General features: G+C 47.2%; 1 protein-coding gene across 5 annotated transcripts in view; it reads left to right on the top strand.

Moving 5' to 3' along the window:
- Nucleotides 1–12,615, top strand: part of LOC147904461 (Chaperone DnaJ-domain superfamily protein) — an 86,964-nt gene extending 74,349 nt beyond the window's left edge. The window contains exons 9-12 of one of the 5 annotated variants that reach the window (XR_015542281.1): nucleotides 10,431–10,557; nucleotides 10,731–10,857; nucleotides 11,036–11,135; nucleotides 11,544–12,615. Coding sequence is in view for 3 of the 5 variants with exons in the window: in XM_087386576.1 (XP_087242702.1) it covers nucleotides 10,431–10,557; nucleotides 10,731–10,846 (243 nt within the window). In the remaining 2 variants the exon portion in view is untranslated. Of the gene's footprint in view, nucleotides 1–10,430; nucleotides 10,558–10,719; nucleotides 10,858–11,035; nucleotides 11,320–11,543 lie in introns of those variants that run through there. The other 4 variants (XR_015542283.1, XM_087386596.1, XM_087386576.1 and 1 more) reach the window with 4 other exon arrangements.
- The last annotated feature ends 639 nt before the right edge of the window (nucleotides 12,616–13,254 follow it).

Raw genomic sequence — 13,254 nt, 5'->3', positions numbered from 1 at the left:
CCGTTTGAGCTGAACTATGGTTATAGACCAGCAAATCCAACTATAGTTGGGGTACCTCAGAAAGTGCCTAGTGCCGCGAACTTTGTAGTTCAGATGCGGGAGCTAATATCCGCCAGGCTATGGATAGAGCCAAGGTGTATGCGGATGAAAACTGTTCAATCAGAGTATTTAAGAAAGGAGAAAAAGTTTTTCTCAGAGTTCCTTCGCACTTGAAGTCGTTGACTTCAGGAGAGTGTGCTAAGTTATCACCTGGATACTGTGGGCCGTGGTTAATTCTAAAAAGAATAGGCAAGGTAGCCTATAAATTAGAATTACCACCGGGGTGTAAGGTGCACCCAGTGTTTCATGTTTCTCGTTTAAAGAAATTTTTGCATACTGGTGACTCACTAATCGAAGGTGTGGTTTTGTTTCAGGAGATAGAGGATAATTGCTCTCCAGAGAGAGGAGCAGAAGAGGCCTACAGATGCTTGGATTCAAGAGCGCCTTGCTGCAACAAGGGCCCAGCAGTAGTCACTTTTAGATAAGAGAGCAGAGTATGCCTTTCATGCCAGAGAGTCATTTTAGACTCAGACGGGAGGCAGAGTCAACAAGCAGTTCTTATCTACTCTTGGCCCCAAACATACTAAGGAGAGCGTCTGTCTCATGGCTTGTTGACTCATGCAGAGTTCTTCTGACACATTTGGATACCGTCTTGTAGGTTGCCACCGATTTCTATGCCTCCCTTCTTACAGCAGATCCTGACACTCAGGTGACAGATGATGCTAGAGTGATTATTTGGGAGCAATTACTTGGGTTGGTGACTGGGGATATGACTGTCTCACTTGATTCACCCTTCACCAACACAGAGTTCATGATTGCTCTCTCTTCCCTTCACAAGGGCAAGTGTCCTGGTTCAAATGGACTTACCTTGTTATTTTTAATTACTTTTTGGGATCAGATTGAGGATCACATTACTTCAGCCCTGCAAGGTGTTTGGGACTCGGGTGAGATGCTAGACTCACTTACGGAGGGCCTCATTCATTTGATTCCGAAAGGGGGTTGCAGGAATTTAGTGTCTTAGTGGAGACCGATTACTTTGCTGGGTACTTTGTAAAAAATCTTAGCAAAAGCTGTCAGCCTTCATTTGCAGCCCTTTCTGCCAGATCTTTCCATGATACATAGACGGGCTTTGTGCATGGCAGGAGCATCTTTGACAACATCTTCTCATTTTGGGAGGCTTTTGACTGGGCCATGCATAATGGCCACAGGCTGGCCATTCTACTCTTGGACTTTGAGAAAGCTTATGACAGGGTAGACAGGGGCTTTCAGGAGGACACACTTACTCGCTTTGGTTTCTAAGATGCATGGATCAGAGGAGTATCAACCCTCTACAATTCAGCCCACTGCTGACGGATACCTATCTCACGCCTGAGAATCTCACCCCTCCTGATACGAGCAACTGAAAGATAAAAGTCGCTAATACCAGGGAGGGCTACAGCTAAGTCTAGCGGAGAAAGCTGCCCAACATGCATATGAGATACCCAAGTCCTCAACATTGTCTCTGTAAAGCTCTCCTCTGTATAAAAGGCATATGGAATCCTAACACTAGCAGAGCGGCCATTCACATGAGGATCTGAAACCATCAGAATCACTAGAAAATGATCCGAAGTGGACACCCCAGTTGCAATGCTAACTGTACCACCTCTGTCAAGAGCCCAATCATCCACATAAAATCTGTCAATCCGTTCATAGATAGGCATCTGCAATCTCCTATTCGACCAAGAAAACAGGAGAGAATGTGGCTAAGTGTGAAAAGAATCATCATGCCAAGCATCCTTGCCACTATACTAATAAAGGAAGGCATCCCAAGCTGCTCTCTCTAGGGAGTGGATATGACCTTCCCTACCACCCCTTTTGTTTGAGAGCATTTCAACCATGTTGAAATCGCCCCCTATAATCCAAGCATGTGCAATATGTGACCAAGAGAGCAGTTCCTTCCATAGGACACGATCCCCTCTAGATAAAGGTTTAAAAGACCACCAATCAAAAGTATAATCCACTTAGCTCTATAATCCAAGCATGTGCAATATGTGACCAAGAGAGTAGTTCCTTCCATAGGACACGATCCCCTCTAGAATTGGGTGCATAAAGGTTTAAAAGACCAACCTTATGCCCACCAATCAAAAGTATAATCAACTGAGCTCTAGAAGGGACTATGATTCCGTGTCCAATCACCAAGGAGAGTATAGAAGAAGAAATAGAGATGCAAGCACCCCCTAGTGCCCAAGGCAGGTGACCAAAAAGTATGGCCTAAGAGAAGCTTACCCGACTTGGCACAATCCATGACATCCAATTTGTGTTCCTGAATCATAAGAATATCAATGGGTTCCCAGTAACACCTGGACGAAGTTGGTTACGAATCAGCTGCCTATGGCCGCAGTGAGGTACACCCCGAGACCCTGAACATTCCAACTGACAATCCTCATCTACGAGAGGAAGAGGCCGGATGGAAGATCCTACCCAATCTGGTAGTAGAGAAAGCCCTCTCCTGAGAAAAGTTCCTCCTATCAAGAGGAGGGAAGTCCACTGGGGATAGCACACCCACACATGCTGAAGAGGAAATTCTGTCCACGATGTCTGAAAGATGTGCCCCCCGAGCGTAGAGGGTACAAACTCCTCCTCTGCCTCAAACTCTGCCAAGTCTATCAGAACTGAAAATGAATTCTTGCGAGGTACCTCTGGCGCAAGAGTGCGAAGGAGCCATGCGGATGGAGGAGTGAAACCAATAGCCCCCTTACCTCTATCAGGTGTAGACAGAAGTGCAAGAGAAGGAGGTTGGTGCTGCATGACCTTGGCCACGACTTTGGCATTATACTCAAGTAACACACAAGTCTCTACCACAACGATCTCCTTAGGTGAGCGCTCCTTCACATGAACACTTGAAGGGGCAGGAGCAGTCTCATTAGCACATGGAACCAGGACAAGAATGTCTCCTGCCTGAAGAGACGGGTCCGCGGCGCCATCAGTGGTAGCCTGAGGTGGAACTAGCTCACCAACTTTGACAGGCACCTAACGGGGGACGTCAGAAACAAGACGTGCTAACTGTCCTGTCTGCACTGAAGTACAGGACGAGAGACTGATGGTCCTGGCTGCTCTGAAGAAGTACAAGGACAAGAGGCTAACGGTCCTAGCTGTGAAGTCGAAGGTCCAGTAGCATGGGAAGAGATAGGATACGGAGCTGGTCGTGAGGGAGGTCCAGGTCGGGTGGAGCTATGAGATGCACCTGTGGACCTTTTAGTTCTTTTCTTCTTTCTTTTCCTTGGGCAATCTCTGGCAAAGTGCCCAAGGGTCCTGCAAATCCTACACTGATCCTGTCTCCTTGCAATCTCGACTCTCTGTCTGAAGAAAGAACCGTCTGGACGCTGAAGCATAACGTGGTCATCCGAGATGTTAGGGTCAAAGACAATGATCCTAACACGCGATACCCCATCTAACCTGACTGCCTCTGCTGCTAAGGAAGGCATCCCAGGGAGAGGGGGGATCTCGATAACCATCCCAAAGGCGGCTCCAATGGAATGCAAAAGTTGATGGTAAGGCTGAGAAATCTGATGAAGAGTGACATCGTTCGGCTATCCTCCTCGACAGATTCAAACCCCAATGAGAAAGGGGTCAAAAAAATCCTCCTGGAGCTTAGTGCTAACGGACTAGCCTGAAGCACTGTAATTGCTACCTCCAAGGAGTTAAAAACAACCTGGAAGAATCCTTGCCCAAGCAGACGAACATCTGTGAGGTGTCCTAAGAGGTCTTCAGGTAGAGCGGAGAGCATCCGGTTCCTAGCCTGTAATCTGGAAGAGTGGGACCCATGGATGTGAGCAAAGAGTGATGTCGAACTTTCTTGCTCTGCGTCTTTCTTAAGCTGCTGCAACTCATCTTTTGAAAAAATCACTGTTTTCGTGGCCGGTGGGAGTGGACGGAGATTGGCTGAAGGCTGAGCCATCGCCAATTGAGGTGAGTGAGGCCAACTCGAACAGGTGTTCCTTCTGCGCTAAGCTGCCCAATAAGGAAGGAGGAGGAGGGTGGGCTCAGGAGTAGTAGTAGGAGGGAGGGCTGAGGAGGAGGGGACTGAGGAGGAGGTGGAGGAAGAGAGGGAGGATGACGAAAATGATGAGAGAGAGGGAGGAGGTGGGGAGGGGCTGCTGGGGGGGAGAGGCAGTCGGGAGGAGGAGAAGGCAGTCGAGAGGAGGATGCAGAGAGGAGGGAGGCGGAAGCGGGGAGGGGGAAGGCAGGGAGGGAGTAGGTGGAGAGGGGGGAGGCGGAGAGGAGGGAGACGGGAGGGGGGTAGGAGGCGGGGAGAGGGGAGGCGGAGAGGGGTAGAGGAGAGATGGGGAGGGAGAGACCGGGAGAGGGAGGCGGGGAAGGGAGGGCTGCGAAAGGGATGGGCTGAGGGGGAGGGGCTGAAAGAAAGAAAGTTGTATTAATGTCTTCAGGAGACCTCGCGGGTCTATGAGACAGATATACAAGATATATGTAACCCATACAAGCCAATGTGGGCTGAAGCAAAGGGCACACTAAGGCCCTTGCTGAGTGCTAAATGATAAAAATGATGAAAAACCCCTAGTACAACTAGTAGAAAACAGAGGGCAATCAACTACTCAGAACCAGAGCTCCAAGTACATGTGGAGGCTCTATATAGCCCGGCTCCCTGATGGCCCTCTGATGTGATGCAAAGAGCTCACATATTTTTCTGTCGGGTTGTCTCCCATGGTGGCGGGGGGTGCGCTCTCTTGGATCTGTGTGTCCGATGGGCTACATCGAGAGTAATGCCTCGTCTCTGGTGGTCCCCTCTGAGGAGGGCTGAGATAGGTCGAACCTCAATCGTGCATGCTCTAGCCGCCCCACGTGTCGTGTGTGGTCTCCACGTATCTCGTCCAACCATATCGTGGTGATGATGGGTCTCACTCCTGATCCATAGTGCTCTCGTCTCCTCGAGCTCCTCACCCTCAATCTCATCTGGAGCTGGCTCGGATGTGTCAAAATTAGTGACGCGTGTCTGTGCTCGGTCTAGCTCGGTGTCCTGAGGCATCGACTGTAGTTGAACTTTGGCCTACCGCACAAGGGAATCTCTATGTCTCCACATCTCAATCAGGTAAAGCCCAATGCAGATCTGGTCGGGGAAATGTATCAGCCGTGTGAGTGGTCCAAAACCGAGCCCCTCCTAAAAGAGACAGTGGTATCGCCCTCGGATCTCATAGTAGGCCAGACAAACACATAGAAAATGCTCCTCTCTCTCGATCTCCTCCATCGTGCATAGTCTACAGACCCACTGCTCTCTAGGTATGCCGGCCGCTCTCCCAGCCTCAATCCACAATTGATGGGACGAGACTTGTATCTATCCAATAGCAATCCGCAAGGCGTGTGAAACTCTCCTATCCTCGAGGTACTGGGGCCTGATGATGAGACCATGCTCCGATATCCTCAGAAAGTGGTCATGATAGAACTAGGTCTTGATGGGAAGCTCTTGATCCCCCCCCAAAGCCCGAGATGTGTGAAGCTGGAGAAGGTCTAACCATATGATACGGTTATCTCATCATGTGGAAGGAGCTCCGGTGGTGCATTCATGCTGTACTAAAAGGGGGGGAGCCTATCCATCTGGATACCGTGGCTATCAAACCATGTGGACACTCGCACATACCATGCTGTATCAAAGCCTCTCTCTGCCAGGCGTCGAGGTGACTCCAGTGCCAATCTCAGTAATCTCCACTGAGGTAGGGCCCAAACTTTGTGGAGAAACGTCACGGTCTAGAAGAGGGTGTCCACCTGGAGCGGTGTCATAGCGAACTCTGCCTACTGTTGTGTATGATCTAATGGGGAACTGAAGGCTTAATTCGAATCATCATGGATCCCATGATCACCTGTAGCCTCTCAAATCCCTTCCAGTCAATAGTTGAAACGTTGCTCCCCGAAAAAGGTGCTGCATACATGGCGGTCGGTTTCACGAGAGTGTCAAAGAGCCAGCCCTTCGTTGGTGGATCCTGGAAATGCGCCTGGAAGCATTGTCTCTCTAAACGGCGGGCCAGGGCCCCTTTTCCTCACATGAGTTGCGCTCTGGTGGCATGGGTCATCGTGAAGCCTGGTCCCGTGAATACCGCCCCTAGGTACGTGTAAGACTGCACTATCTCCGTTGGCTCTCCACAGTAAGTGAAACTATGTTGACGTCGATGTTGATGAAGCACTGCTTGGGATGTGTTGAAGATCATAACCTTGGTTTTCCCAAGGTTGACTGTCAGGTCCCTCTCTCTACAAAACATCTCCAAGGCCTTCTAGTGTTTTTGCAAACCCTCGGTTGAGGACGAAATGAGGACCATGCCGTCTGCATATAGTAGTATCTGCACCATCAAATCAGCCAATAGGGAGCCCTCTCCTCCTACGCGATCAACAAAGGATGTGATCTCATCAATGTATAGCCCGAAGAGAGTCGGTGAGATGGGGCAACCCTGCTTTACCCCTATGGTGCTCTCAACCCAAACTGATAGCCCCCTAGGAACGCGGACTCACCCTCTGACGGACTCGTATGGACTCATCACTCCCCAAATCATGACCTCTGGGAGATGCAGCTCCTATAGTCGCCTAATCAAGTGAGAGTGAGGGACTGTGTCAAAAGCCTTCCGAGAGTCCACAAAGCAAGTGTAGACATTCTGGTGTCTCGACTTCGCCTCCTCGATGATGGCTCTCACAGTAAAAATATGATTCAGTGTGGAGTGCTGCTTCCGGAAGCCCACCTGCCCAAGAGCTCGATGTCCATGATCCTCTGTATAACTACTGATCACCCTCTCCAACATTGATCCATAAATCTTAGCCAAAGTGTGACCAATCATGAGAGTGCGGTAGGTTCGAGTATCCATAGGGTCCCCTGCCTTATGTATCGGTACAATGGTGGTGGTGCTCCAAGTAGATGGGAACCCATGACATACTCCATGGTTGAACCAGGGCCAAGACCTCCTATCCATGTGCGAAGTGCTCTGTACGTAGCCCCTCATGGTTTGGTGCTCTCCAGTTGTGCAGACGAAGGAGGGCATTCCTCACGTTCTGCGCAGTGAACAAGTGACAAGTAGTGGGTCTGGGCATAAAGGACATATCTGGTGGCATCTGACCTGGGATGTCGTATAAGGAGCATGCATATCTGTGCCAAATTTCTGGGTCCGTGATGGGAATGGGCCGTTTCCCCTCTGATAGGAGTCCCCCGCCGATAGTCAGGTCCCACCTCATCAATCTTGAGAGAGGGAGGGGAGGGCTGAGGGGGAGGGATTGAGGGGAGAGGGCAGCTAGAGGGGGAGGAGCAGCAGCCCAAGGCTCATGAGGCTATTTATTATTTCAATTTGTGAGGCACTTCTACATTGCGGGTAATCTGACATAGTTCTAGTATCATGTGTAGCTACTGCTTTTTCCCTCTGAAATGGTTGGTCCCTTTATTATTGTTCTATTATCATCATTTATTTATTTTCCAGGGTATTTTCATTGGACATAACTGATCTTATGGTTGGCTGCTAACATATTGAGTCCATGTGAGGCAGCCCATTCATATTTCTACCAACATGGGATCCTCTTTATTCTGAATGTCGTCTCATCAAGTGGCACCTGACAAAAGATCCGTAGAAACTTGGCAGTCTGATACAACTATGACTTGTTTAATGTGCTATGTTGGTCTAACTTACAGGCTGGTCAGTGGTTTAATGCTTGACTCAAATTTTTAATGCAGTCAGTTATTTCATTAGTAGATTGCTTATTGTTTTACCACCTGCTGAAACGAACCTTTGCTAATTCTCTACTTCGATTTTGTCAATCACGGGCGATGGCATCTCGTATCTCCACCCAGCCAACTTCGTGGATCGCATGTTTCATCTTGATACGTAATTTTTGTCTCTCATGCCTATCCACAAAACCCACAACTGCCTAGATGGTTCCCTCTGCCACATGTCGTCATTTTAGCCCTTGTTAGAAGCAATTGCGAACTGAGGGGGCTCAGAATCAAATGATGAGAACTGGCTTCCAGGAGCACCGTCAACTGCGCGACCTCCAAGAGAGCATGCAAGCTGCTCTAGCACTCAAGAATTTGGTTTTGAAGATCACTTCCACCTCAGAAAAGCTATGTGATCTTGATCTATCCTTGTAAAACTAAGCATCACAACCTAACACACCAAGGCTCACCCCCAAGGCCATTGAAGGTGTTAGGGGCGTCATCAATCTCGTACAGCATGTTGATAAATTAATATCAGGTGGAGGGTGGTCCAGTAGGATAGTCATTTGACTCGTAATTTCATGTAGGTGAAGCCTACCCCATGCATTAGCTTCCGACAACCTGTCACTGGATGTGACTATGATGGATACTGGAGATCCATCACCATATTGAAGATGGTGCATAGTATTGTATTTAAGACGGCAACAATAAACCATGCTGAAGATGGTAGAAATAGACCATGCCAAAGATAAAGTCAGGCTGAAGGTGACAAGAGCTCTGATATCTAATAGTCACACTGAAGGTGATATGAGCTATACTAAAGATAGCATGCATGGTGACAGCCATGAAAGAGTACCCTGAACCGCAGATGAGCATGTGCACATGATAGCAGAAGATGCCCAACCAGAATGGGGAGTCGTGCATTATACAGCAAAAAACATGTGTGAATAGTAAGTATGAGATTCCAAGAATATAAACAAAAAATAGTAATAATGTTCAAAAAATGTATAGAAAGAGCCATGGTTACACCCACTCGAGCAAGTTGAGGGTCCCGTCCCACTCTAGGTGTTGATCTGTGGCTGGCTTAAGAAGGCCTTCGAGCTCCTCTTTGTAAGTTCTGGAGCGGAAGGGTCTGAGGGCTCGTTTCAAATACTAAAGTACTGTGTCCTAGAGAACTGTCCATACCAGTGCAGAGGAACTGAGGCTCTGTCCATCCCTCCAAGGCTTAGGGATGGCGGAGTCTATCTTAAGCATCCACGTGCTGGCTCCCTCAGATGTGAGAGAGTTTGTGCTTGTGCATCTATATTGGTGGGGAGATGGCTCCAGTGCTCTGAAAGATCTGGCAGGGCCAATATCCCATTACGCGCTTGCATGAAGCCCTCCCGATCTCGAACCTCAGGATGCCAGAGGAGGAGCTGGTGCTCAAACTCTTCACACATCAAGGTCTGGCCTGAATAAGTCCCACAGATGCCAAACTCTATGTAGACTCCTCATCAACAATGAGCCCTTCATTGTGAGGGAGGGCTCTAAGAAGATCCATTGATGAGGTTGTTGCCACTAACCGCCTATGTGGGGTTTCGTGAGAAGCCCCCTCTGAAGCAATAGCTGCTAGGGCTCCAAGCTTGGGTGATACCTCACACTACCAGCTTGCTCAAGAGGGATCTCCTCTGCATCTCTGGGTCTACGATGCCAAGTCATCCCTTTGCCCGGGGCAGGAACACCACATGCATAGTGAATATGGCTCTATTGTTCCTCATACCATCCGATCTCGCCTCTCACAAGAAGTTGCGAACAAAGCGCTTGAGCTGTCCCATGCATCCTGTGTGAAAACAACAACACGAGGCTATGTACAGGCCATGGTCAAGAGGACCTAGTTAGCCATGAGGCCAGGGAGAGTTGGCCGAGCTCCAATACAAAAGCTTGTCGCACACTCTATAGCATAGGGACAATTTGTTGCTCCACTGAAAGAGGCAAAAGGGGTGGGGCAGGGAGCATGGGAAGGAGGCAGAGGCGAAGGGGGTGCAGGCTGGGGGCGGGCAGGGCTAGCAGCTGCAGCAGCAGGGAGCGTCCATCAGGCTTGGCTTTTGTAGAGGGTAATGTTGTACTGCAGTATGCGTTGTCTATCTAAGCTAGCTGATCAGTTGGCTTTTTTGTAGTGAGCTTTGGTTGTAGTTCTGTCCACAGATGACCAGACAAGAAGGGGAAGGAGGCTCCAGCGCAAAGATTTGCTATAGCTGGCCCTGTAACTGCCTATTGTCCAAGGAGTAAACTTCTGTAGGTTGTGATTAGAGATTGCCTCCATTTCTTAGCTTCAGGGTAAGTATGCTTCCCTAGGAATACTCTGTTATGCATCCTTGAACCTGAAATACCGACTCTGGAGTCATCCCCCCTCAGCACTTGAGTAAGCGCAGCCTGAGGACTTCTAGCACATTGATGACCCTGGTTAATCACTATGACTCTTCAATCTCTCATTGGCATGAGAACTTTTTCCTCAAAAGTTTTTGGAAATAGTCTTGGCTAACCTGCATTTGTCTTGTGAAACAGCACTCCTTTCTCATGTGGTTTCCTTTTTCAGGAGTTTACTTGTGTGATGAATGATGAATACAAACAAGATATTACCTTTTTTTAAACAAAAATTTGCCATTTTTTATTCCTGTAACAGCAGCCAAACATATAATATCTTCATCTCGATGCTGCCTATGTGAAAATAAAACAGCTGATATACTGGCAAGCTAGCTGGATTTGGAGTTACTGGATAAAGCATTTACCTTATGCTTGGGAGGATGCAGCCTATCTAACTCGAAGGTGCCTTGGGATTCCTTACACCACATGGAAAAATATGGGTAAGCATCTTATCAAACTCAGAAGATATACAGGTCTTTTCACTGTGCCTTGTATTATCAGTCTTGCCGCCTCCTGAGTCTAAATCTCATTAGGAACTTGTAAGAAAAAGTTGAATATTTTTTTCATTTGAGATTTTCATCCTTTACCGTGTGACATGCAAGACGTTCACAAGGCATGTGGCAGCCTGCTTTTGAAGTAGATGCAAGAATCTTGAAGGCCAGAAATATAGATACGCTTCCTTTACCATTCATGTCACAGTTTCCCTTGTCTTTGAAAACCCCATCCTGAACAAAATCCAGGTATAATAATAGATACATTATTTCTACGACTGGATTGAGGTTTGTTTGGGCATTCAATGGCCTTGGATTCTTGAATCGTCCAGGTTGTAATCAAGAGCCTAAATATTGTTCTCATATCATATACGTTGGCTTGGTGTGTCTTTGCCACCTTTTTTCATTATTGATGTGTTTTCTGTAGGTGAAATGGTAAAAGATGAACTGATTTGCAAACGTCTATGGATCCACAAAAATATGGAGATCTATCAGCTTGAACTCAAGAAAGAAGGAAAAAGGAGGAGGTAAAGGTTAATGTGCAGTCCAAGAAATTTTATAATATATAGAGACATTTTGCAGCGAGGATTTTACTTAGTTCTGAGGGGCTTGAAATAGTCACTATAAGCTACTGCATTACTGTGAGATATAAATGCTTTGTGGTGAATGCTATAAGATCGTCTGGAAAGAAATTACAAAAACTGGGAGGATGTTCTGACTTCAGAACTCTTTTGAAGGTTTTGGCTCAGCTTCACAATGTGTCTCTCTCTCACACTCACTCACACACACACGCGCACGTCCATGCACACGCACACACAAAATTGGCCTTTCTTGTTGAGAGTACTCTTCTACTCATCTAGCTGTTTAAGGAGAAGTGGTTGTCCATGTCGCTATCTTGTTTACTTTTATCTTATGGCTCGTTGGGGCTGTGGCAGATGACAAAGTCTCAAGGGGCATCAGGACGGGAAGAGATTCAGTTAAGTCAAAAGTGCTCTTCATACTAGGAGTGAGGGCTTAGCCCATATGATGCTCTTGATGGTTGAGTATCCAATATTGCATAGGTTAAAGTAAATATATACCAAGCTCAAATATCAAGGCTGTTTGTGACTTGGCCTGAGGTAAACAGGGGAGATGCACAAAAGCAAAGAGCCAAGGTCTCTCAACTTGTCAGGCATACAGGATTGATTCCTCCAGCGTGAAATTGCACCTTCTTCCTTTAGATAAATGCACGAGGTATATGGAACAGAATTGACATGGGAAACAAGCAGCAGCCCTACCTGTGATCGTCATGACCTTACCCCAGCTGCCTGCATTTGTCAGATGGTTGGTAGGAAAATTACCTCCCAACCATGGCATTGTCCTCATCAAAGGGTGGAAGATGAAGCACTATTTTCAATCCTTCAAGATTGTTCCGGCAACACTTCCCTAGGCAGCACCTTGGAGGTTCTCGAGGTATGGACACACAAGGATATAAACCTCAAATAGTGGTCAAATGTGAATCATTTCTTCTTGGTAGACACATGTGCACCTTCCCCTCATGGAGGAGTTCGAATAGCTACGAGAACTGGTGTATGCCCTTCTTACACCTCTTCATTGTGCATCTGACTATCTAGGCAAGTTGCAAGCGGACTGTATAGAAAATGTTGTTACTTGAAGGGAATGTAGGAGACGCCTCAACGCCCGACCCCAGTGTGCCCTTTCCCCTTACATCAATGACTATCTAGTCAGTTAGTCACACCACACTCTTCTCTGATGTCTAGCTTGCTTTGTTCAAGAACTCCTATCTACCTCCTCTTTCCTCATGTGCTTATGGAACTCAAGCTATTGCTCATTGTATCGCCCACATTATTGGACCCCTCGTGTATTGCTTTGTTTCTTGAACTATGTCTCCCTCCTTGCCATCCGTCAAATTGTTGTTGTCAGAATGATGAGTATCAGTGGCAACGATGAGTATCAATACTAGCGAATTGAATCCACGTTAATACATGGGGCTCCACCATGATGTAATGATTGAAAGTCTAAAGATCCTTGGTGGGATTTCTTGAAATTCCAAGATGATTGTTTGGCTATGGAATGCCATTTATGGTCACCTTTCATGGCACACTCGATAGATGTTATCAAAATGGAGACACCATTGTAGAAGTTGTCACTTGATCTCAACCTAGGTTGGGAGCTCCTCCACTAGATCCAACCGCGTAGAGTGGTGGAATAGGCACACTCTCCTCCAAAAGATCCAACCGTGTAAAGTGGTGGAATAGGCACTCGGTGGTGTATCTACTTAACTTGAAGAAGCTCCAATTACGAGATACTCCAAGGGGCATGGATGTCCAAGAAGAAATAACACTCGTAACGTTGCACCCCGCATCCCAAGCCCAAAGTGAATAAGTTGGTTTGCTTAGACAAGGAACATAAATGGATGAGATCTCAAAGCAAGACAAATATTGTGATCCATCAAGTATTTGCATGTTGCTTTCATTTCTAGGTTTTGAACAAGAAGGCTCCAATAATAAATGACAAATAATATTGAACTTATTGCTAATAAGCATCATTGACCTAGCATACCTTGCCATCCCCTACCTCTCTTATTTTCACGTGTTTGGTTGATTGATGCACAATACAAGCCTTGGGGTAGGGCAAGGGTACTAC

The sequence above is a fragment of the Dipteris shenzhenensis genome, chromosome 2, assembly GCF_047967505.1.
Source record: "Dipteris shenzhenensis isolate YYH24624 ecotype China chromosome 2, Dip_SZ_1.0, whole genome shotgun sequence".
Classification (NCBI taxonomy): domain Eukaryota; kingdom Viridiplantae; phylum Streptophyta; class Polypodiopsida; order Gleicheniales; family Dipteridaceae; genus Dipteris; species Dipteris shenzhenensis.
Note: the sequence above shows the minus strand (reverse complement) of the source record. Positions and strands in the feature narration are given on the sequence as shown.